The 23,125-nt window shown below is 42.0% G+C and overlaps 1 protein-coding gene across 1 annotated transcript in view; it reads right to left on the reverse strand.

The window, feature by feature from the left end:
- LOC126234356 (nucleolar protein 58) overlaps positions 1-23,125 on the reverse strand; it is a 41,065-nt gene that overhangs the window by 12,182 nt on the left and 5,758 nt on the right. Inside the window, exon 4 of the mRNA XM_049943042.1 lies at positions 13,392-13,531. Coding sequence (XP_049798999.1) covers positions 13,392-13,531 — 140 coding nt within the window. The remainder of the gene's footprint in view (positions 1-13,391; positions 13,532-23,125) is intronic.

The following is a 23,125-nucleotide window of genomic DNA, read 5'->3' on the forward strand; positions in this document are numbered from 1 at the left end:
TTTTCTAACCTACCTGCCCGATTAAGGGACCTGATATTCCACGCTCCGATCCGTAGAACGCCAGTTTTCTTTCTCCTGATAACAACGTCCTCCTGAGAAGTCCCCACCCGTAGATCCGAATGGGGGACTATTTTACCTCCGGAATATTTTACCCAAGAGGACGCCATCATCATTTAACCATACAGTAAAGCTGCATGCCCTGGGAAAAATTGCGGCTGTAGTTTCCCCTTACTTTCAGCCGTTCGCAGTACCAGAACAGCAAGGCCATTTTGCTTAGTGTTACATGGCCAGATCAGTCAATCATCCAGACTGTTGCCCCTGCAACTACTGAAAAGGCTACTGTCCCTCTTCAGGAACCACACGTTTGTCTGGCCTCTCAACAGATACCCCTCCGTTGTGGTTCACCTACGGTACGGCTATCTGTATCGTTGAGGCACACAAGCCTCCCCACCAATGGGAAGGTCCATGGTTCATGGGGGGGGGGGGGGAGGGGGCAGAATCATTACTGTTCCGTTTATTAACGTTCGTGGAGTAAGAATTTTCTCAAGTATTTAGTGATCTGTATGAAATGTTCCACGTAGTCACTAAAGTGAATAGTTAAAGTATTTCAAAAGAATGAGTGCAAGGAAAAAGGCTTCACTGCAATAACCATTTTTAAATCTTATTAAAGATTTGCTCAATACTAAAAGCAATAAAATAGGAATCTGATTACAAAAACCAAGTACAGGCCATAACAGTTCAAAAGCCCACATAATTCTTATTTAGTATACAGGCTTGTAATAATGCTTTTTTCATGTATTTATGTTTGCGTGTGCATAATTACGGTACCTTGTTAAAGTGTTAACTCAAAACGAAGTCAATAAACAGAACAGGCTGCTTAGGTCCCCCATCTTATGGTGAGCTAGTAGTTTAGTAAACTTGACAGTGAAAAGTTCAGAAGTTATTCTAGAAACCTTTGTACAGTTAACGTCATAACTGGAAACAACTGTAACAGATTCAGGGTTCCCATACATTCCACATGCTCTGTATAACACAAAAGCTTACATGGTTCCCATGAAAATCAATAGTGTTCATTTTGGTTAAAATAACGAACTGGCAACCGTTTCAATATCACTATTTTTCAATAGTGAAATATTACAGCCACCTCATATCAATTATATCAGTGCTTCTCTCTTACTAAGTAGTACTTCGTAATGACCATTATCTTCCACACTTTAAAACAGGCAGTGTAGGTTAGCGGGAGATAGTTTGTTACCAATACATTTAAAACTTTTATCTGTGTTGTTTGATGATGTTTGGCTTGTGGGTCGCTCAACTGTGTCATCTGCTACCCAATCTTTACACAGCCCAAACTAGCCACTTTCACGAATGATGATGATGATATGATGAGGACAACACAAATACCCACTCCCCAGACAGGGAAAATTCCCAACCCGGACGGGAATCGAACCCGTGACCCCGCGATCCAAAGCCAGCTACTCTAGCCACTAGACCACGAGCTGCGGAATGGTTAGCTACTTTACCAGTAGATGAGTGTGCTGTTGTTTCCATGGCCGATTTAAAAAACAAATTTCAATTTCAAGTAAAGTTTAAAACAATTATTAGATTACTTTAACAATTTAAGAAAAGACAGATTACTACTTACCCTCAAGGAGACACTTTAAGTTGCAGACAGGCATTCCGGCCCGAGATGCTGGAGTTGGCGGTCATGTGTGCGTGAGGTGTGCTCGCTTGTGTGTATGAATGGTATGTGTTTCACTTTTGCTGACGAACGCTGTGGCCGAAAACTTTTAATTGTGCCCGTCTGCAACTTAACGTGTCTTCTTTACCGTAAGTGGCAATCTGTCTTTTTCTACATTGTTGATATTCCTACCTGGAGTATCTGTTGTTTGTTAGATTACTATGTTAGCCGTATATTTACGTGAAATTACTTTCCCTAATCAGGCTGTCGGTTGGAACCTTGATGCCTGTCCTCATGTTCGCTTGCAGTCCCAGACTGGGCCATTGTGGCATCAGAGTGCTCCACAAATGTAGAAATTTTGCAATTAGACTAGCCGCACACATGGAGAAACACAATGAGGCCCTCTTTCAAACTCTGGCAGGTGCTGATAACTCTGTCTCAGTCGAGTACACAATTTCTCCGTGTTCTTCACCGTGATCATTCAACATTCGGTGCAGTTCACGGCCCTCATAACCCCTACCATGCCTAATAACAACACTATACACAGACAATACTAACGCACTCTGGTGGTCCCGGTGGCGTGTGATATACGAAATTTAGACTGGCACCTGGCCATGTCTTCTGGATGCTTCACCTTGTCAGGCAGTGTACGTTTCTTGTTAAGATTTTTCTGTTCTGTGACCACTGAAGTGCAAGTGCAGTATAGAGACTGTAACGAAGACACAGAATAACCTCGCATTCATACAGTAACCAATCAGGAGGTCGTATGACTACCGCCACGGTCTCCCTAAAGAGAAATGCTTGAGAATGTCGTTCTCCTGTAATTTGCCTCTGGGAAAGAGCAGGTAGCTTGGGCCACCTTGCTCATCCTGTCTTGTCTTTGCTCTAGGACAGGTGGTTTAGGCCACCAGCCGTTGTTCTCTCTTGTGTTTTAGTTCGGCTACAGCGTAGAAGGCCTCAGATTGTCTTTCTTCACCCCTGTCTTTCCGCATTCACCCTGGAAAAGTCGCTGTTCTTGGAATATCTTTTTAAATTTGTCACTCATCTATGTTGCTCATGAAAGTGGTACTCGATATAACTCAAACATTGATTGTATTTCTGACTCCCATAGGAGTATTTCATATCCCCCTGCAGCATCCTACCCACATTCCGCTGGAAGTCATGTACACTATGCTGCAGCTATCTATAATGAATAAATGTTGACATAAAACAGCACGAAGCTCTGCAGATCTTGTTAAGGTTCCATAGTGGTATGAAGGATGGCAACTTGCTATAAGTCGTGCACTTCACGCAATTAACGTGTACAGTATCAATGAGTCACAATTTTTTTACTCAACCCATATAAATACCTGAGAGTAACAATTTGTGGGGATCCGAAATAGAACGATTACGAAGCGTTAGTCCAGTGGCAACTTGTGTGCCGTAAACTAAGAGGGGAGGCAGGTCTGTTGAAACGGACGGGTGGAACATTTTCCTCTTCAGAACATTTCTTGAACGCGAAAATATAGCAGTGTATTAGCAAGTGACCTACTGTAAACCTTTACACCTAGCACAATTTGTTGATATTAAAATATAAAAATCTGTGCAAAAGTATATGGTTTTTAATAATTTCTGCAGGCAAGGCAGTAGTTTATGGAATAAAATTCAAACGACGTTCTTACCTAAATTATTAGGTTTGTAGACGAAGTCGACTCTCATCTTCTTTCCTTCAGCAATGTGGTGAATTACAAACTCATTGAAATTATGCACATTCAGAAGTGTTTTTTTTCTCTAGATCACATAGCTAATACACTCAGTCTCTCTTCTTTCACTTCGTTTCTACTGAAAGTCTATTCTTTTCATTGTGGAGAAACACCTCTCGCTTTCCACTGTTGACATTGGTATTATACAAATAATTCGAAGAAGTTTCACTGATTACAGTGAAACAGTTTCTAAATTATTCTCTTATGTACAATTCATAAATGCTAAAGCTCAACTTGCAGTTTGTAAATCATTTCTACTCAATACGACGATCAATTCCTGCCGCAATTCATTTTCATTCAAGTCAAATAATTTAACTATAGTCTGAAATTCTTTGCCAGGGAATAACGGCTAGTGTTTTGAAAACAAACTGGGCTGGAAAAATATAGCTGCTGACAAGTGATTGCTAAGTGCGAAAAGCTCTTTAGTGTTAGCTATAACAAGGTCACACACTTTCTTTGCAACAGTTTTACGTGAGTCTACAAAACTGAAACGTTTTGGGCCGGCGATCTCTACATTTCCATTCCCTTTGCCCAATGATAATAGAAATCAAGAGACTTTCTCGTCAGTTGAATCCCTGACTTGAAATCAGAGACGTTCTTAAAAGCTTTCACACTATCAACATCTCTACGTTGCAGCTGATTAAACAAAACGTTTCGGTGAGGCAGGACCTTACTGAAAATCTCAAACCGAGAGAGAAAATCTTGGTCGTTGTTGGGAAGTTTCCGAAGTCCAGTTGCTTTCCTGGTTGTTGGATAATCTTTGCTATAATCATCCTCAAAGATTCCAAGGCAGTCAACTGTTTTTATCTTATACCTAAGTGCAGTATTCACATATCGCGTTTTGAAATTCCGTATTGTGTCAGCGTTTCTTGGAATACGTTTCTTCACAACATTATGCAGTACGGCAGTTCTTTTCACTGACTTTGAGAGCAAAATAGAGAATCTCTGTAAATTGCTGTGTTGTGTTGTGCGCTACTATGTGACTGAGTTGGTGGGCGTAACACTGTAAAAAATTTGCTCTTTCATATACTGCTTTCACTCTTTCCCGCACCCCACTGTGCCTGACGCTAATAACTGAAGCCGATCTTTAGCTTTTTAAGTTCAATGAAGTCTTCACCATTTATTCCCGCAACTGTATGGTCTTTGGCCGTTATGAAATTTATGAATCTCTCAAATACTTCCACTTACAATTCATACTGAACAATAAATACGAGTTGACACAAGATTGCACAGTCTGTCGTTTCAACTTCAATTGCCACGTTATCCGTTTGCGATATTACTTGAGAAATCAATTGACAGCAAACAACATATAGAGTCCAGCAGATCGTTCTGATTTATTTTTGGGAGCCCCAAAAATATACTATTATTGTTTTTTTTTTTAATATGTTCCTTCACGTGGACTCAGGTTCTGCCATCAGACTGACAAAACCTCGAAAAATACCAGGATTCTCTAAAGTATCCATTTCATCATGTCCCCTTCGACAGAACTTTACACAGTCGATAAACTTGCTAAGGAAGTAACGAGTCTTAGAAACATCTTCATTAATCTTCTTAATCCCCGTTCTGTAATCTGTATCCAGTTGACATATTACATCGACTTCGCCAAGCATAGCAAACTCGATGCAATTGTTTATGTGTAGTTCACTCAATTCATGGTTTTTAACTTTGTCAGCTAAGTGTTGAATGTCCGTTACCCCATCTGTGGTCCAAGCACGTTCCGCAGCATTCATTATCAGATGCATGTAACAGAAGAAAACATTTCTTATTTCACATCCGCCCAGCCAGTCCGCAGGTTCAGATAAAGTGTAGGTTTCTGGTAAAACTGTTTTTGCCTTTGCACGCATTTTGAGTCTGTACAATGTTTACATCGGGTCTTGGCGGTCCTGACCTTTTTAGTTCCAACTTTTTCTGAAAAGTACGTTTTTTAACTGCCAGTAGTTAAAATATTGTTTACACTATTTAGGCCATTCATTTTAAACAGGAAACTAACATATCAGTTGGTCACTAGGACACACTTTGAAACATTCTCATTCATAACCAAACAAAAATACTAGTACCACACGCACAGCAGTTCTACTCGTATACCTTCCTCGCTTCTTGCGGACGCTATCCTAAGCAGCCCTAACACAACGCACTGTCCCCATCCATCTCGAAATACACGCACTCTTCCTCACGCCTCCACTGCCTGCCTTTAAACCGTCGGACTGTTCGCCGTCCGACTGTCAACCCATTCCAAATACATTGATCATTAGCTTATAGGGGCTGGTGGTCGATCCACTATGAATATATTAATCATGGAGCCCTTAAGAAATAGTCGCCGCATAGTCATAGGTCAAGCAAATAACTGTCTCAGGTTCATTGGCAGGATACTATTATAATGCGGTTAGCCTAGAAAGGAAACTGCTTCGAAACTGTGCAGTTGCCCAATCCAAAATTTGCTCAAGTTTGTGAGACCAGTACCAAATACACTACTGGCCATTAAAATTGCTACATCACGAAGATGTGCTACAGACGCGAAATTTAACCGACAGGAAGAAGATGCTGTGATATGCAAATGATTTGCTTTTCAGAGCATTCACACGAGGTTGGCGCCGGTGGCGACACCTACAAAGTGCTGACATGAGGAAAGTTTCCAACCGATTTCTCATACACAAACAGCAGTTGACCGGCGTTACCTGGTGAAACGTTGTTGTGATGCCTCGTGTAAGGAGGACAAATGCTTACCATCACGTTTCCGACTTTGATAAAGTTCGGATTGTAGCCTATCCCGATTTCGGTTTATCGTATTGCGACATTGCTGCTCGCGTTGGTCGATATCCAATGACCGTTAGCAGAATATGGAATCGGTGGGTTCAGGAGGGTAATACGGAACGCCTTGCTGAATCCCAACGGCCTCGTATCACTAGCAGTCGAGATGACAGGCATCTTATCCGCATGGCTGTAACGGATCGTGCAGCCACGTCTCGATCCCTGAGTCAACAGAAGGGGACGTTTGCAAGACAACAACCATCTGCACGAACAATTCGACGACGTTTGCAGCAGCATGTACTATTAGCTCGGAGACCATTGCTGCGGTTACCCTTGACGCTGCATCACAGACAGGAGCGCCTGCGATGGTGTATTAAACGACGTACTTAAGAGCACGAATGGCAAAACGTCGTTTTTTTCGGATGAATCCAGGTTCTGTTTATAGCATCATGACGGTCGCATCCGTGTTTGGTGACATCGCGGTGAACGCACATTGGATGCGTGTATTCGTCATCACCATATTGGCGTGTCACCCGGTATCCAGGTTCTTTTTACAGCATCATGATGGTCGCATTCGTGTTTGGCGACATCGCGGTGAACGCACATTGGAAGCGTGTATTCGTCATCGCCATATTGGCGTATCACCAGGCGTGATGGTATAGGGTGCCATTGGTTACACGTCCCGGTCATCTCTTGTCGCATTGACGGCACTTTGAACAGTGAACGTTACATTTCAGATGTGTTACGACCCGTGGCTCAACCCTTCATTCGATCCCTGCGAAACCCTACATTTCAGCAGGATAATGCACGACCGCATGTTGCAAGTCCTGTACGGGCCTTTCTGGATATAGAAAATGTTCGACTGCTGCCCTGGCCTGCACATTCTCCAGATCTCTCACCAACTGAAAACGTCTGGTCAATGGTGGCCGAGCAACTGGCTCGTCACAATACACCAGTCACTACTCTTGATGAACTGTGGTATCATGTTGAAGCTGCATGAGCAGGTGTACCTGTACATGCCACCCAAGCTCTGTTTGACTCAATGCCCAGGTGTATCAAGGCCGTTATTTCGGCCAGATGTGGTTGTTCTGGGTACTGATTTCTCAGGATCTATGCACCCAAATTGCTTGAAAATGTAATCACATGTCAGTTCTTGTATAATATATTTTTCCAATTAATACCCGCTTATCATCTGAATTTCTTCTTGGTGTAGAAATTTTAATTGCCAGTAGTGTAGGAATAACACGGGATTGTTGAACGTATGCATTGAAGGGCAGAACCGATTGTCACACGTTTGTCTGAGCCATGGAAGAGAGTCAAGTTAATGCTGTAAAACCCGGATTGGCCGTCGCTTGAAGACGGCTGCGAGCTGTCCTTCGTTAGGTGAAGGATCTAGGAATATTGTAGAGCCATCTGCCTCCGTAGTGACCTCGAAGACGAGATTACACTAATTACAGTGTGCACAGAGGCATTTAAATAGTAATTCCTCCCACCCTCCGAACGCAAGTGGAATGTCAGGCTCTGCCACGCACTATACAGTGGTTTGTAGAGTACTGATCCATATTTAAAATAGTACTTTGGATACTGTGTCACGAAATTTCTGCTTCAGAACTGGGGAATGTGTAGAACGTAGTGCCAAAGTAATGAGTTAAGTAAGAATTTATGTCCAGAGACACACTGTTCTTCGGCTACAGAAATAAATAAATAAAATATCTCTGCTGTATAGGACAGCAATATAATTTTCTTTGAGTAGCGTATCAGTTGCTGTTACAGGACTGCAGAAAATCAATAGCAAATGACAGCGCACGCGGCCGGAGTGGCCGTGCGGTTCTAGGCGCTACAGTCTGGAACCCGAGCGACCGCTACGGTCGCAGGTTCGAATCCTGCCTCGGGCATGGATGTGTGTGATGTCCTTAGGTTAGTTAGGTTTAATTAGTTCTAAGTTATAGGCGACTGATGACCTCAGAATTTAAGTCGCATAGTGCTCAGAGCCATTTTGAACAGCGCATGCATAATGTACGAAGGCGTGCTGAAAAGCAATGTCTCAAAATTTTGTTGTGAAAATACTTGAACCTTTTTAAATAAAACAAGAAACGCAACATTCTGCATCTTTATTCTTCTTGCGTACATATTTATTTCTCAACGTACTCACCCTGGCGACGAACACATTTCTCCTAACGACAGACTAGTGTGTTGATATGTCACTGTAGAGTATTTGTCTTTGATGGCGGAGCTACAACCTCACCTCTACTTGCACCGCTTGATCACTATCAAAGTGAAGTACTAGAAGATGCTCTTTAAGTTTTGGAAACAGATAAAAATCGGATGGGGTCAAGTCGAGGCTTTATGGAACTTGATCGATGACACTGAACCCAAAACGTAGGATTGTTGCAGATATCGCAGCCCTCGTGTGCGGTCTAGCATTGACATGCTGAAGGAGAGGGTGCTCTGTGTGTGGACTAACTCTTCTGATTCGAAGTTCGATTACAGCGCACTCATTCTGATGCACCGTCATAGTTACGTTACACACTGCCAAGCTTCACGCTACAATTCGGAACTCTCTAGAGGCAAAGGTCTTCAAGTATGTAAACATGAAGAATAAAGATGTACAATGTCAATAAGGTTGTTTTATTTAAAAATCTTTAAGAATTTTCACATAAGAATTCGGAGGCATTACTTTTCGGGAGGACGATGGTTCAGACCCGCGTCCGGCTATCCTGGTTTAGGATTTCCCTGATTTCCCTAAACCGCTTCAGGCAAATGCCGGCGTGGTTCCTTTGAAAGTACATGGCAAACTTCCTTCCCCACGCTTCCCTAATCCGAAGGGACAGATGACAACGCAGTTTGGTCCCCCTCCCCAAAATCAACCAACCAACCCACCAACCAAGGCATTACTTTTGAGCACGCCCTCGCAACAAGTGCAATACGTATTGTGTATACTGGTCATTGTTATCACATTAAGTGGATCTTTACTAATGAAATAATTACTTCTGTTACAGAAAACTGCTGTTGATATATTATTTACTAGACGGAGAATGATGGAACACAATGTTCCAATGTTTTTTTTAACATTTTTTTCATAGAAAGAGTACATCGAAGATATGGCATCCTTTCTCCACCTACCTAGTTCCTTCCACAAGCTGCAGAGAAATAACGAGTAGTAAAGTGGGTGCGTACTGGTTACAGTCGCATATCGGAGGTGCACTGAATGTGCTATCTGAACTAATCCTGGAATAGGAGACTTAAGGAGCGAGCATCCTGTCGGTACTCTGGATAAACAGGGTTAAGAAGTGTGTGTCTGTCTGATTGTATCCTAGGTTAGCAGCAGTAAAGTATGAGCATCTGTAACATATCCTGGCACAGATGACCAAAGGGCTGTGTGTCGTACCGTATTCGGGTATGGAAAGTACTAACAATGTGTCTTATTGTCAGGTAGGAGGAGTAAGTAGTGCGAAACACGACTGTAGCCTGTAATAGGAGAAATAACGTATGGGGTACCCTGTGTAGGAGGAATATGGTGCATCTGGCTCCATCCTGGAACAGGAGAGCTAAGAGTGAATGTCCTGACCGCATCCTGGTGTAGAAACTGAAAGGAGAAAATATCATGGACATAGCCTGGTTTACGAAGAATAAAGTGTGTTTATTTCTGATGTATTCTAGCGTAATAGGACTAAGATGTGTGTGTCGTGACGGAATCCTGATCCATAAAGAGAAAGGAGAATTCATCAAGCCCATAGCACTGTCTACATCGTGCTAAAGTAGGAATAAATAATATACATACTAAAAATATGCTTGAGTAAGAGATGTAACTTGTATGTGTTTTGACTGTAGCCTGTTGCAAAAGGAATAAGGAGTGAGCATGAAGACTTAGCTTGGAATATGAGGAGTAAGGATTATTTTTCCTCGCGTATCCTAGAGTAGGATGTGCTAGGATTGCGTGGTCTAACGGCATAATGTTGTAGAAGGAATAAAGGGTACATGAACTGACTCTGTCGTAGAGTAAGAGGAGTAAGCATTGTGCATCGCAAGGACTGACTTGTGTAGGAGAAGTAACGAAATACCTGTATTCTGTTTTAAAGGGAGTAAGTAATTTAACTCATGACTATCCTGGTATGGGAGAAGTGAGGAATGTGGATTGTGATTGTATCCCGTTGTCTAAGGAGTACCTACTTCAAATGCAGCCTAGAGCAGGAGAAGTAAGGAGTGTTCATATGGAGCTTGGTAGGAAGAAGTAGGAGAACGGGTTTTAACTGCACCGTGTTGTGCATATAAGTCGTCAGGAGTGTATATTCTGACAGCAGTTTCTTATGAGGGAATAACAGGTGTGCATACACACTTTATTCTTTAGTATTCTTAGTGAGAACAGTTTTTTCTTTTATCTAGGAATAGATTGAGTGAGGACAGTGTGTCCGGATTGCACTTTGTTGCAGAACGAGTAAATAGTGTGTGTACTGAATACACCCTGCAAGAGGAAAAGTAAAGAGTGTTAGTACTGACACAAAAGAGGACACGAAGATTACAAAATTATTCTGGGTGTTGAGCCGCGTCATTGCAGAACAGTAAAGAACTATACCACTTAGGTTTCGACAGTCTTTGTAGCGGTCTCTGGAACGTGATTGGAACGTCGATGGTACAATTGTTTTAGTGTTTCGTAATGACGTAGCCCAACACCCAGAATGATTTAATCGAAGAGGAAATGTGGAATTCGGACGTTGACTGCTCTGTGGTAGAAGGGATGATGAACGTTTAAGTTGACCGTATTCAGTTATAGTAGGAGTAAGGACTATGTCTTACTATCCCATTGTAAAGCTATAATAATAAATTTCACTTCATCACTGGGAATTCTAGTCAAAGTAATAACGATAGTACATCCTGACGCCGGCTGGAGTAGCCGAGCGGTTCTACGCGCTACAGTCTGGAACCGCGCAACCGCTACGGTCGCAGGTTGGAATCCTGCCTCGGGCATGTATGTGTGTGTTGTCCTTAAGTTAGTTAGGCTTAAGTAGTTCTGAGCTCTAGGGGACTGATGACCTCAGCAGTTAAGTCCCATAGTGCTCAGAACCATTTGAACCATTTTACATCCTGACTGTACGGACTTGTGGAATATTCTGGAGGCGCCTTCCAATCCACAATCACAACCACAGCCATCTATTTCTACATCTGGAAACACCCAGGCAGCTTCCAGAACGAAATTTTCACTCTGCACCGGAGAGTGCGCGGATATGAAACTTCCTGGCAGATTAAAACTGTGTGCGGGACGGAGACTAGAAATAGGGACTTTTGCCTTTTGCAGACAAGTGTTCTACCATCTGAGCTACCCAAGCAGGAGTCACGACCTGTCCTCACAGCTGCCAGGAGTTTTCATATCTTGTGCACACTCCGCTACAGAGTGAAAATTTAATTCTGGAAACATCCCCCAAGCTGTGGCTAAGCCATGTTTCCGCAATATCTTTTCTTCCAGGAGCGCTAGCTCTGTGTGGTCAGAAGGAGAGCTTCTGTGAAGTTTGGAGGGTAGGAGACGAGATATTTCCGAAATTAAAGCTGTGAAAACAGGTCATGAGTCATGCTTGTGTAGCTCAGATTGAGTCCCGGTCAAGGCACGCATTTTGCCGGGACGGTGGGTCAGCATGTCCGGTCAGAGGGCTGCGTGCCCACTCTAATAAAATAAAAAAAAGAAAAAAAAAACTGAGTCAAGGAATCAATGATCAACTTGAACCGTCTTGTGACGTCCGCCCAGACCAAACGCAACGAACTATATCGAAAAAAATCGAAAAAAATATGGTACAGCACTTGCCCGCGAAAGGCAAAGATCCCGAGTTCGAGTCTCGGTCCGGCACATAGATTGTAATCTGCCAGGAAGTTTCATCCAAGCAGCTTTTCAGCAAGCCGGAATAGAAGAGAAGGAAACGCTCTAAAATGAAGAAATAATAGCTATCTATTCTACTTCGTCTGTTTCTGAACTCTGCATGTCACTAGTTAAAAAATGGTTCAAATGGCTCTGAGCACTATGGGACTTAACTTCTGAGGTCATCAGTCCCCTAGAATTTAGAACTAGTTAAACCTAACTAACCTAAGGACATCACACACATCCATGCCCGAGGCAGGATTCGAACCTGCGACCGTAGCGGTCACGCGGTTCCAGACTGAAATGCCTAGAACCGCACGGCCACACCGGCCGGCACTAGTTAAAAAGTGCTTAATCTGTTTCGTTCTTTTTATTAAGTTCATAGTTGTTGGAACACTAGCTCTATTAATTAAATTATCGAAAAATGAAAGTAGTTCTTATTACCCGTATTGTGTGTACTAAATATTCATTTACTTTCGCCGGCCGGTGTGGCCAAGCGGTTCTAGGCGCTTCAGTCTGGAACCGCAGGACCGCTACGGTCGCAGGTTCGAATCCTGCCTCGGGCATGGATGTGTGTGATGTCCTTAGGTTAGTTAGGTTTAAGTAGTTCTAAGTTCTAGGGGACTGATGACCTCAGATGTTAAGTCCCATAGTGCTCGGAGCCATTTGAACCATTTCATTTACTTTCAGATATTCGTCCTTTATTGTTTTATAAATCACTTCACACGTTTCTTGAATTATTTTGGTTAACGTGCTCTGTGCTACTGGAAAGCTGTATTGTAAGCTAGAATAGCTCTCTCCTGTAGCAAGAAATAGCAGTGTAATGGTGAGCCTGTCTTGCCCACATATAGCATTTCTGAACTGAGCATTCTGTTTTGTAATACGAGGAGCCACTTTACTGAGCAAATACTGAAAAGCACTCTCATCCATTCGTAAGTAATTTATGTAAAACTCGACGTCGCGTGAAAAAAATTTTGCTGAATGCTTTTATTATATGGACGTAAAACCCATAGTTTCACCCAAATATGTTTCGTTTTGTTTTCGCCGCTTCTCTTCCAGATGCACCATACTAACAAGTTGTTGTTGTGCGCCATCTTGAACTCTGACGAAACATATGATGACAGTGAAATACTCCTTTTTAGCGCCATGTCAAATATCTTTGTCAAAGAAATTTGACGAATTTTTGGTCACATTTCTTTGTCAAAGAAACATGATAGTGTAATACCGGCCTAAGGTGTGTGTGTGTACTGACTATCATTCTGTGGTGTGAGTGAGCAGTGCCTGTGCCGACCGTAACCAGCTGTGTGTGGGTGTGGTGGAGAGCTGTACTGAGCGTAACCAGGTTTGTGTGGGCGTGGTGGAGGGCTGTACTGACCGTATCCTGGTTGAGGAGGAGGAGGCGGTGCGCTCCTTGCAGGCGCGGAACTCCCGCTGGAACTCCTTGATGGGCGGCAGGCGGTGCTCGGGCTCACGGACCGGGCGCGCCGCGGGCTCTTTGTAATCCTGCAGTCGCAGCTGGAACACACAAGGGGCAGTCAGTACAATACACTGGTTACTTCTTGCACGAGTCGAAACAAGGCCCCGGGAGTAGACAACCTTCCATTAGAACTACTGACGGCCTTGGGAGAGCCAGTCACGACAAAACTCTACCATCTGGTGAGCAAGATGTATGAGACAGGTGAAATACCCTCAGACTTCAAGAAGAATATAGTAATTCCTGGCCGGCAGGAGTGACCGTGCGGTTCTAGGCGCTACAGTCTGGAGCCGAGCGACCGCTACGGTCGCAGGTTCGAATCCTGCCTCGGGCATGGATGTGTGTGATGAACTTAGGTTAGTTAGGTTTAATTAGTTCTAAGTTCTAGGCGACTGATGACCTCAGAATTTAAGTCGCATAGTGCTCAGAGCCATTTTAGTAATTCCGATCCCAAACAAAGCAGGAGCTGACAGATGTGAAAATTACCGAACTATCAGTTTCATTAGCCACAGCTGCAAAATACTAACGCGAATTCTTTACAGACGAATGGAAAAACTGGTAGAAGTCGACATCGGGGAAGATCAGTTTGGATTCCGTAGAAATGTTGGTACACGTGAGGCAATACTGACCTTACGCCTTATCTTAGAAGAACGATTAAGGAAAGGCAAACCTACGTTTCTAGCATTTGTAGACTTAGAGAAAGCTTTTGACAATGTTGACCGGAATACTCTCTTTCAAGTGGCAGGGGTAAAATACAGGGAGCGAAAGGCCGGCCGCGGTGGTCTCGCGGTTCTAGGCGCGCAGTCCGGAACCGTGCGACTGCTACGGTCGCAGGTTCGAATCCTGCCTCGGGCATGGATGTGTGTGATGTCCTTAGGTTAGTTAGGTTTAAGTAGTTCTAAGTTCTAGGGGACTGATAACCACAGCAGTTGAGTCCCATAGTGCTGAGAGCCAGGGAGCGAAAGGCTATTTACAATTTGTACAGAAATTAGATGGCAATTATAAGAGTCGAGGGACATGAAAGGGAAGCAGTGCTTGGGAAGGGAGTGAGACAGGGTTGTAGCCTCTCCCCGATGTTATTCAATCTGTATATTGTGCAAGCAGTAAAGGAAACAAAAGAAAAATTGGGAGTAGGTATTAAAATCCATGGCGAAGAAACAAAAACTTTGAGGTTCGCGCGATGACATTGTAATTCTGTCAGAGACAGCGAAGGACTTGGAAGAGCAGTTGAACGGAATGGACAGTGTCTTGAAAGGAGGATATAAGATGAACATCAGCAAAAGCAAAACGAGGATAATGGAATGTAGTCGAATTAAATCGGGTGATGCCGAGGGAATTAGATTAGGAAATGAGACACTTATAGTAGTAAATGAGTTTTGCTATTTGGGGAGCAAAATAACTGATGATGGTCGAAGTAGAGAGGATATAAAATGTAGACTGGCAATGCCAAGGAAAGCGTTTCTGAAGAAGAGGAATTTGTTATCATGGAGTATAGATTTAAGTGTCAGGAAGTCGTTTCTGAAAGTATTTGTATGTAGTGTAGCCATTTATGGAAGTGAAACGTGGACGATAAATAGTTTGGACAAGAAGAGAATAGAAGCTTTCGAAATGTGGTGCTACAGAAAAATGCTTAAGATTAGATGGGTAGATCACGTAACTAATGAGGAGGTATTGAATAGAATTGGGGAGAAGAGGAGTTTGTGGCACAACTTTTCAAGAAGAAGGGATCGGTTGGTAGGCCAGGTTCTGAGGCATCAAGGGATCACAAATTTAGCATTGGAGGGCAGCGTGGAGGGTAAAAATCATAGAGGGAGACCAAGAGATGAATACACTAAGCAGATTCAGAAGGATGTATGTTGCAGTAAGTACTGGGAGATGAAGAAGCTTGTACAGGATAGTGTGTCACGGAGAGCTGCATCAAACCAGTCTCAGGACTGAAGACCACAACAACAACAACACCTGTAAAATGATGAGAAGTGGCTGTAGTCAGTCACAGTTGCGTTCTACAAAGATGCACACTGCCTCACAAAATAAATAAATAAATGAATAAAAGAAATTGAAGCACCCAGAAGGAGAGGAGGGAAAAAAATGAAACTTCACGACTTGAGACAGTATGTGATGTTAGTGCATTGTTCACAAAATGGAAGCAACTTCAAAAAGTCCTAAGCAACATGAGCCCATTTCTATGTATGAAGTTGCGCTCGTTCTGGCTTGCATGCATCCAGTGATTCGCTTGAATCATCCCCTGAGGCAAGCTGAACCGCAACTGTTGGAACTCGTACTCAGTATATTGGATACTGGCACTGGAGCGTGGTTGACGTCCCAGGTGGTCCCACATACACTGAAGCGCCAAAGAAACTGGTATAGCCACGCGCATTCAAAAACAGAGATATGTAAAGAGGGAGAATGTGGCGCTGCAATCGGCAACGCCTGCGTAAGACAACAAGTGTCTGGCGCTGTTGTTAGATCGGTCACTGCTGCTACAATAGCAGGTTATCAAGATTTAAATGAGTATCAACGTTGTGTCATGGCGCACGAGCGATGGGACACAGCATCTCCGAGGCATAGATGAAGTGCCGATTTTCCCGTTCGACCATTTCAAGAGTGTACCGTGAATATCAGGAATTCGGTAAAACATCAAATCTCCGACATAGCTGCTGCCGCAAAAAGATCCTGCAAGAACGGGACCAACGACGACTGAAGAGAATCGTACAACGTGACAGAAGTGCAACCCTTCCGCAAATTGCTGTAGATTTCAATGCAGGGCCTTCAGCAAGTGTCAGTATGCGAAGCGTTCAACGAAACATCATCGATATGGACTTTCGGTGCTGAAGGCCCAGTTGTGTACCGTTGATGACTGTACGCCACAAAGCTATACGTCACATGTGGGCCCGTCAACACGGACATTACACTGTTGATGATTGGAAGCATGTTGCCTGGTCGGACGAGTCTCGTTTCAGATTGTATCGAGCGCTATGACGTATACGGGTATGCAAACAACTTCATGAATCCATGGACCCTGCAAGTCAGCAGGGGAATGTTCAAGCTGGTGGACGCTCTGTAATGGTGCGGGACTTGTACGGTTGGAATGATATGGGACCCCTGATACGTGTAGATACGATTCTGACAGGTGACACGTACATAAGTGTCCTGTCTGTTTACCTGCATCCATTCACGTCCATTGACGGATTGGGCTATTCCAGTAGGACGATGTGACATCCCACACATTCGGAATTGCTACAGAGTGGCTCCAGGAAGACTCTTCTGAGTTCAAAAACTGCGGCTGGCCACCAGACTCCCCAGACGTCTGGGATGCCTTGCGACGTGCTGTTGTGACGAGATCTCCAGCCCCTCGGAGTCTTACGGATTTCTGGATATCCCTGCAGGATCCATGATATCAGTTCCCTCCGCCTCCACTTCAGACATTATTCGACTCCATGTCACGTCGTTTTGTGGCACTTCTACGTGCTCGAGGGGGCCCTACACGATATTAGGCAGGTGTACCAGTTTCTTTGCCTTTTCAGTGTAAGTTCTACAGAGTACGCATCTGGGGACCCTGCTGGCCTCGGCAGTACCTCAGGATCAGACAGACAGTTCTTAGAGGCAAGGGCCAGGTGTGGATCAACGTTGTCCTGTTCGAAATGGCATCACGATACTATCGTACGGAGCTAAACGATAACGTCACAGGATGTTCATGGCAGACCATTGTGCTGTCATTCCCAAAATTACCACCAGCCGTGAACTTGAATGCTTCTTGCACCATGTCTTTAGGAGCAACACCATTATGCTTCTCCAGAACTTTCGGGTGTTGGGTCCTATCCATAGGTCACTCACTGCCAATGGTCATCCGGGATAGTGCATAACCACGATTCATTAGCAATCAGTGTGACACCAGTGGTCAGTGCTTCCAGGCCACGACATCACTCCAACTGCAGCCGTTTGTGTTGTAGTGTTGACGGCAACCTATGCGTGGGACGATAATTTCCTAGTTCTGCTTCTACTATCTGACCCGTGGCACGGAATGACACAGAATATTGCAGGAGAACCTTGGCGTCGAGTATCCCTGTTCTCACGTTGACAGTCCAACACTGGCCACTGTGACACTCAAATGCCCCAGAAATGGAATATTACACGATTAGAGAAGCTGACCAAATTGAGACCCAAAACGCGTCCCTTTTCAAACTCTGTCATGTACTGATAACCATGTCTTACACGAGTATGCGGCATCTTCGTGCCCTTCTCCGTGACCACTGAACATCTGACGCTGTTCACACCCCTTATATACCATACCATACTAAGCCTGGCAACGACACTAAACAGAAAAAACACTAGTACGCTCTGGTGGCTGTTCTTCTTATGACAGAGGATTACTCCTCTTATCATTTACATAACCGCCGAAGTTTTATACGTTTACGACATTACATTGTCATCCAAACATGTCTTTGGGGTTCTTCACTTTTTTTGGGTTTAAAACAAAAAGAAGCAATTGGAACACATTTGGAACATCATTTATGAATTTCTGACATTTCTAACCTTACCCAGTTACTTCTCACTATTCGTGTGAAATGTCAACTTCTACAGACTGATTCCATTTGCACTGATGCGATGAATATCTATTAGATGATACTAACAATTCAATGAGAACATAAAAAAGAAATTGTTTGGGACAGTGTTAATAAGACCAACATTTCTTAAATGGCATGTATTCATTTCTGTATTTATTGTCAGAAGCATTATTATCATTATGATGATTATACATTGCTCGTGAACCATACAAATTGAAATGTTGGCTCGTTAAGACTGTCTGCTTAGATGTAAGAGAGGACATGATGACCCGATATTTACTTGCTGTACCAAACGCATAAATAAATTGTGCAGGAGTTTCCCTTTTTTCTTGCGAGGCACAGTATAATGTCAGAAAATTGTTGCCACTAGTCTTCTTACTCCAGCCACTCCTGCACGCAATTAATGTCTAATTTGATTACACTCAGTTTCTTGGTCTGTTGTGTAATATATTTAATGTTTTCTTTCGCAAGAATTTGGTTCTTGCTTTTTTTATTTTTTTACTTTTTATTTCATGTGAGGGGAGCCAGCGCCACAGCTGAGCATGTGTAACCCAGGCTGACCTCTGTCACATCTGCTGTGCAGGCCAAAGATATTGAATGGATAAGCTCTACGATGCTGTGCAGACGCTGTTTTGTTTTTTAGCAATAATTATTGTTAGTTGTTATTCTGTACTGACTGGAAGAGGTATCAAAAGGTGACATATGAGTCGCTTAGTTCCAAAATGTCCTTCATCCAATCGGCATAAATTTCGGTAATTAGTAAAAAACCTACTTACCAATTTCTGTTGTATCTATGAAGTTGAAATTTTTCCACATGTTTTTTAATTATCTATTTTTATTATTAAAAAAACAGCATAAAAATAACTTATTTCAAAATTTCGTTATAAATAAAAACTCTTGGATAAGGGACGTTTTAGAACCAAAATATGGAGAAGAGACATTTTGAAAATAAAAACTTTGGATAAGAGCCAGTTGAAAAAGAAAATAGGAGAAAATTATAAACAGCGTTTGTTTAGAAAATGTATATAATTTTTTGTGGAAACCATGTCTGTAGGTATTTTTAAAACAGCTGAAATAATTTCTGATTCAGTTAGGGACACAGATAGAAACATACATTTACCAGGTAGATATTAAAAAATAGCATTACATTAAACCTACACACATTATAGAAACCATAATTTTAAAGTGACTTAAGGGTAGTCATTTACTTATTTAAATCTGGATTTGTCCTATTAATTGCTGTGAAGTAATTAAAAGCCATTTTCATCGTCCATGTGTCCACCGGTGTTTTCATCATCAGATTGTTATTCAGGTCTATTCTGTACTGTTTTCCCAAAGTGAAGAGTCAAAAGCTTGTTGACATCTTACACTTTCAGCTTTTTTACTGTTACTCCAGGTAGATCTAACGGTAGTTCAAAGTTTTGAACTTTAAATCCAGGTTTGAGTACTTTTTTCGCCTTTCCGAGATTGGTGTTATACCAGGGTTCACCTGCAACAAGTACTTCACAGGTTGACATATTGCCTGGTGTTACAATAAATCTTTCAGCAGTTGAAAATTCAAAACGCCGTTTCCAGCCTTCTTTTGATAATTTTCACATACCTTCTTCCAGTCAAAAATATTTCCGCTCTCAGTCATACTGAAAACAGTTCCTTCCACATTCCTTAAAGATTTCAATGTATTTCTCAGGCTTAATAATAGTCTCATAATTTTGAATTTCTTTCTCAGTTCTGCCAAATACACGATCAGGTGGCTTATACCAATGACCTGGTACTGGGAATACTAAAACAATGTCTTTAATATTTGGCGGCGCTTCATTACCAACCAGTATTGAAGCGTAATCATCATTTAACTGTTCCGGTTTTTTTTCTCCACAACCATCCGCAAAAAGCCTTCCAAGCAAGTATTTTGTAGCCAATGAAAAATTGCTGAAGCAATTTCATTCGAACCTTTTTTGAAGTCCGATTCTGTCCAGTGATATATAAAAACACTGTCTTTTGTCTGATTATCTTAAGATGTACCTTGGCAGATAGTATAGTTAAATAAATAAAACTGTCGACTACAGCAGGCTGCCTGGTCAGGGATTTTAGGTAAAACCAAATTCTTTTGGCAGCCAAAGGATAGGGTGATTTCATTTTCAGTTTTCAGTAAATTAAAGAACGCTTCTGCCCTCTTTTTGTGGAGATTGAAATCAGTTTCAACTGATGCGTCCTTGCTGTCTAATTTCAAGTCTAATTTCAACTGACCTGGATGCATTTGGAACACTTGTCCGCAGCAGGAGAGCCAAAGCTTAAGTTATAATCTTTGACAAACATTTCATAAAAATATGAATATAAAGTGTCGTGTGACTAGGGCCTCCCGTAGGGTAGACCGTTCGCCAGGTGCAAGTCTTACGATCTTATGCCACTTCCGCGACTTGCGCGTCGATGGGGATGAAATGATGATGATTAGGACAACACAATACCCAGTCCCTGAGCGGAGAAAATCTCCGACCCAGCCGGGAATCGATCCTGGGCCCTTAGGATTGACATTCTGTCGCGCTGAGCACTCACCGGGGGCGGACAATATGAATATGGAACTTGAAGATCACTTTCTACTCTTGAATTGCAAGCCTTGTGAAACTTACTTATTGAAAGATGGCCCAAAAATACTGTCTTGTAATTCTGGTGTTTCTGCAATAATGATTTTCAAGTGGGCAGAGGTTCTCTATGAATGAATTTACGGAATGCCTTTCAGCCTCAAACAGCTTAGACTTATGGTCTCCTCCTCTATTCTCTACAGCTAGATTTCTGGAGTGGAAATGTCTCTTACAAACTCGCTGAGCTCTTTTCTCACTAACACAAGTATGCCACAAAAGGATTTCTTACTTAACCGAACCAAAGAAGTGTTTCCAGATTTGGTACCTATGTGAGATTAGATAGCGATTCCAGTATTCAGTGAATTGTTTCCGTTCATCTTCATTAGTTTTCCTCCGGTTAGGTGTTTCACTCACAGCATATTTAAGCATATAGTTATCCTGAGCAATTTTATTCTTAGAAGAAGAAAAGCCTCCATGAAACGTACGAACATCTTGCATCGTAAGTTGATTACACTTAAAAACTTGATAGATTGAAGGCAGTCTTAGTCTTGGCAAAGTCTTTGACGTTTAGAGCTTCCAATTCTCTATTGTCTTTTTCCATTTATCTGGATACTTTATACGTTTCTTCCTTTGTTCTTCTGGCTAACCTGTTGCTCAGTAATTTGAGGCTGTAGTTCCTCCATTGGTTAACCACAAAGTTTATCAATTTGTAGGCCTATAGCACTGCCTGTACAGTACTCTTTCGAAACAAGAAGATCACTTTAAACGCAGAAGAACACCTAGAAACAGCCTAATTTCAATTACTGGTAAGAATTTTGACACCAAAACTAGCAAAAACGCCATGGTGAACACACAAAACAAGCACCAATTTCACAATAAACAAAAATCATAGCCTATCGTCAACAGGAAACAAAACTTAGTTTCAGCCGACCGCCAGGTCTACCACAACAAGTTTCACTGGAAAAATACCCTATTCCTTAAAATGGTGTGTGTAAGAGTCACTTTTGAAAAAGCTGACAACCTGCTTAGAAAAAGGCAAAGGATATAGGTCATTTTGTTACAAAAATTAACGGTAGATGAGTCGGTCATGTTGGATTGTATAAGGGACATTCTGAAACTAAATAGGCATATTTCAGGATTTTATTATTAAATTGTAATGGTTTGAAGGACGTTTTGAACGAAAACCATAATTTAATATGATGAAAAAAAAATTGATGAATGCTATGGTAACAATAACTCAGTTTCCACAAAAAATGGGTAAAAGATGTTTTGGAAATGAGCAACTCGTATAAATATATCAGCAAAAATAGCTTGAATAAATTTTATATTACAGTTACGAAAAGAAATCATTACTAATTTTTTTCTGAACTAACTGCCTTGTATAAGAATGGTCACTGAACCTACAAGCAAAGAAAAACATAAGAAGAAAGAGAGCCGTTGCATCGTTAGCAGCTATGTTCCAGCCTGTGGTCTGTATAGGCGGTGTTTAACCATGAACATGGTTAAAATTTATTTAGCACATATTTGAAAAATAAAAGGTCAAAAACTGTCTTCCTCTGTGATAAAAATACACTTTCACTATAAAAAATATTTTAAGCCGACCACTTTTGAAAATCGGCGAAGTGGGTTGCATGGGAGCAGAGCACCTCGGATTTCAGAGTTAAATATTTCATTTTGGAATGATTTTATAAGGATGGAGATTATGGAAAAAAGTATAACAAATCAGTACCAAAACACATCTATTCTCCTGACAATGAAAAACGTGAAATGTCGTACACAAGTTTTCAACATAACATTTGAAGTTGGCTTTGACATATCACACATCAGTGTTCTCTACGTTCTATGATGTTTTCTGGGGCACGTATGTCGCACTACATACAAATTACATTCAGGTCAGTAGAAACACTAAGGTGTGTAGTAACGTTTCAAAATAATGTCTATAATGTGTAAGAACACACCATTAGTTACTTCAGACGTTATCGGAATAGAGAAGATGGTGATCTAATATGATTTTCGTGAAACACATACACTATAAATACACACTGCCCCATTTGTTCGCTCACAGCCTTCTAGGCATCAACCGCATAGTCCATGGTATTTCACTATATGCTAGTACTAGATAGATACTGAGATATAGAAGTTCCAACGCCCGAAACTTCATATTTCGTTAGTGGGACATATGTGTCCTATCAACCACGGAATAGTTAATGAACAAGCGTCCTTTCAACACTGCATGAATTAGTCGTGGGCTGGAGCAGGACTGTTGCTCTTCTTCCAAAAACGAAGCAGTGCATCGCAATTACAAATTGCAGAAAATGGACTTAGGCCTCTTTACCTCTAGTTTACCGTATTTACGTATCTTTTTGTTAGTGAGAAAAACAGTTGTATGTTGTTGATGTCCAAAACTCAGTTTCTGGTTTATTAAAATCATCTGCTATGTTTAGGAGGAATCTATCTTTCTTATGTGTATGAACCGGCCAAAACAGGAAACTAT

The sequence above is a fragment of the Schistocerca nitens genome, chromosome 2 (genome assembly GCF_023898315.1).
Source record: "Schistocerca nitens isolate TAMUIC-IGC-003100 chromosome 2, iqSchNite1.1, whole genome shotgun sequence".
Classification (NCBI taxonomy): Eukaryota; Metazoa; Arthropoda; class Insecta; order Orthoptera; family Acrididae; genus Schistocerca; species Schistocerca nitens.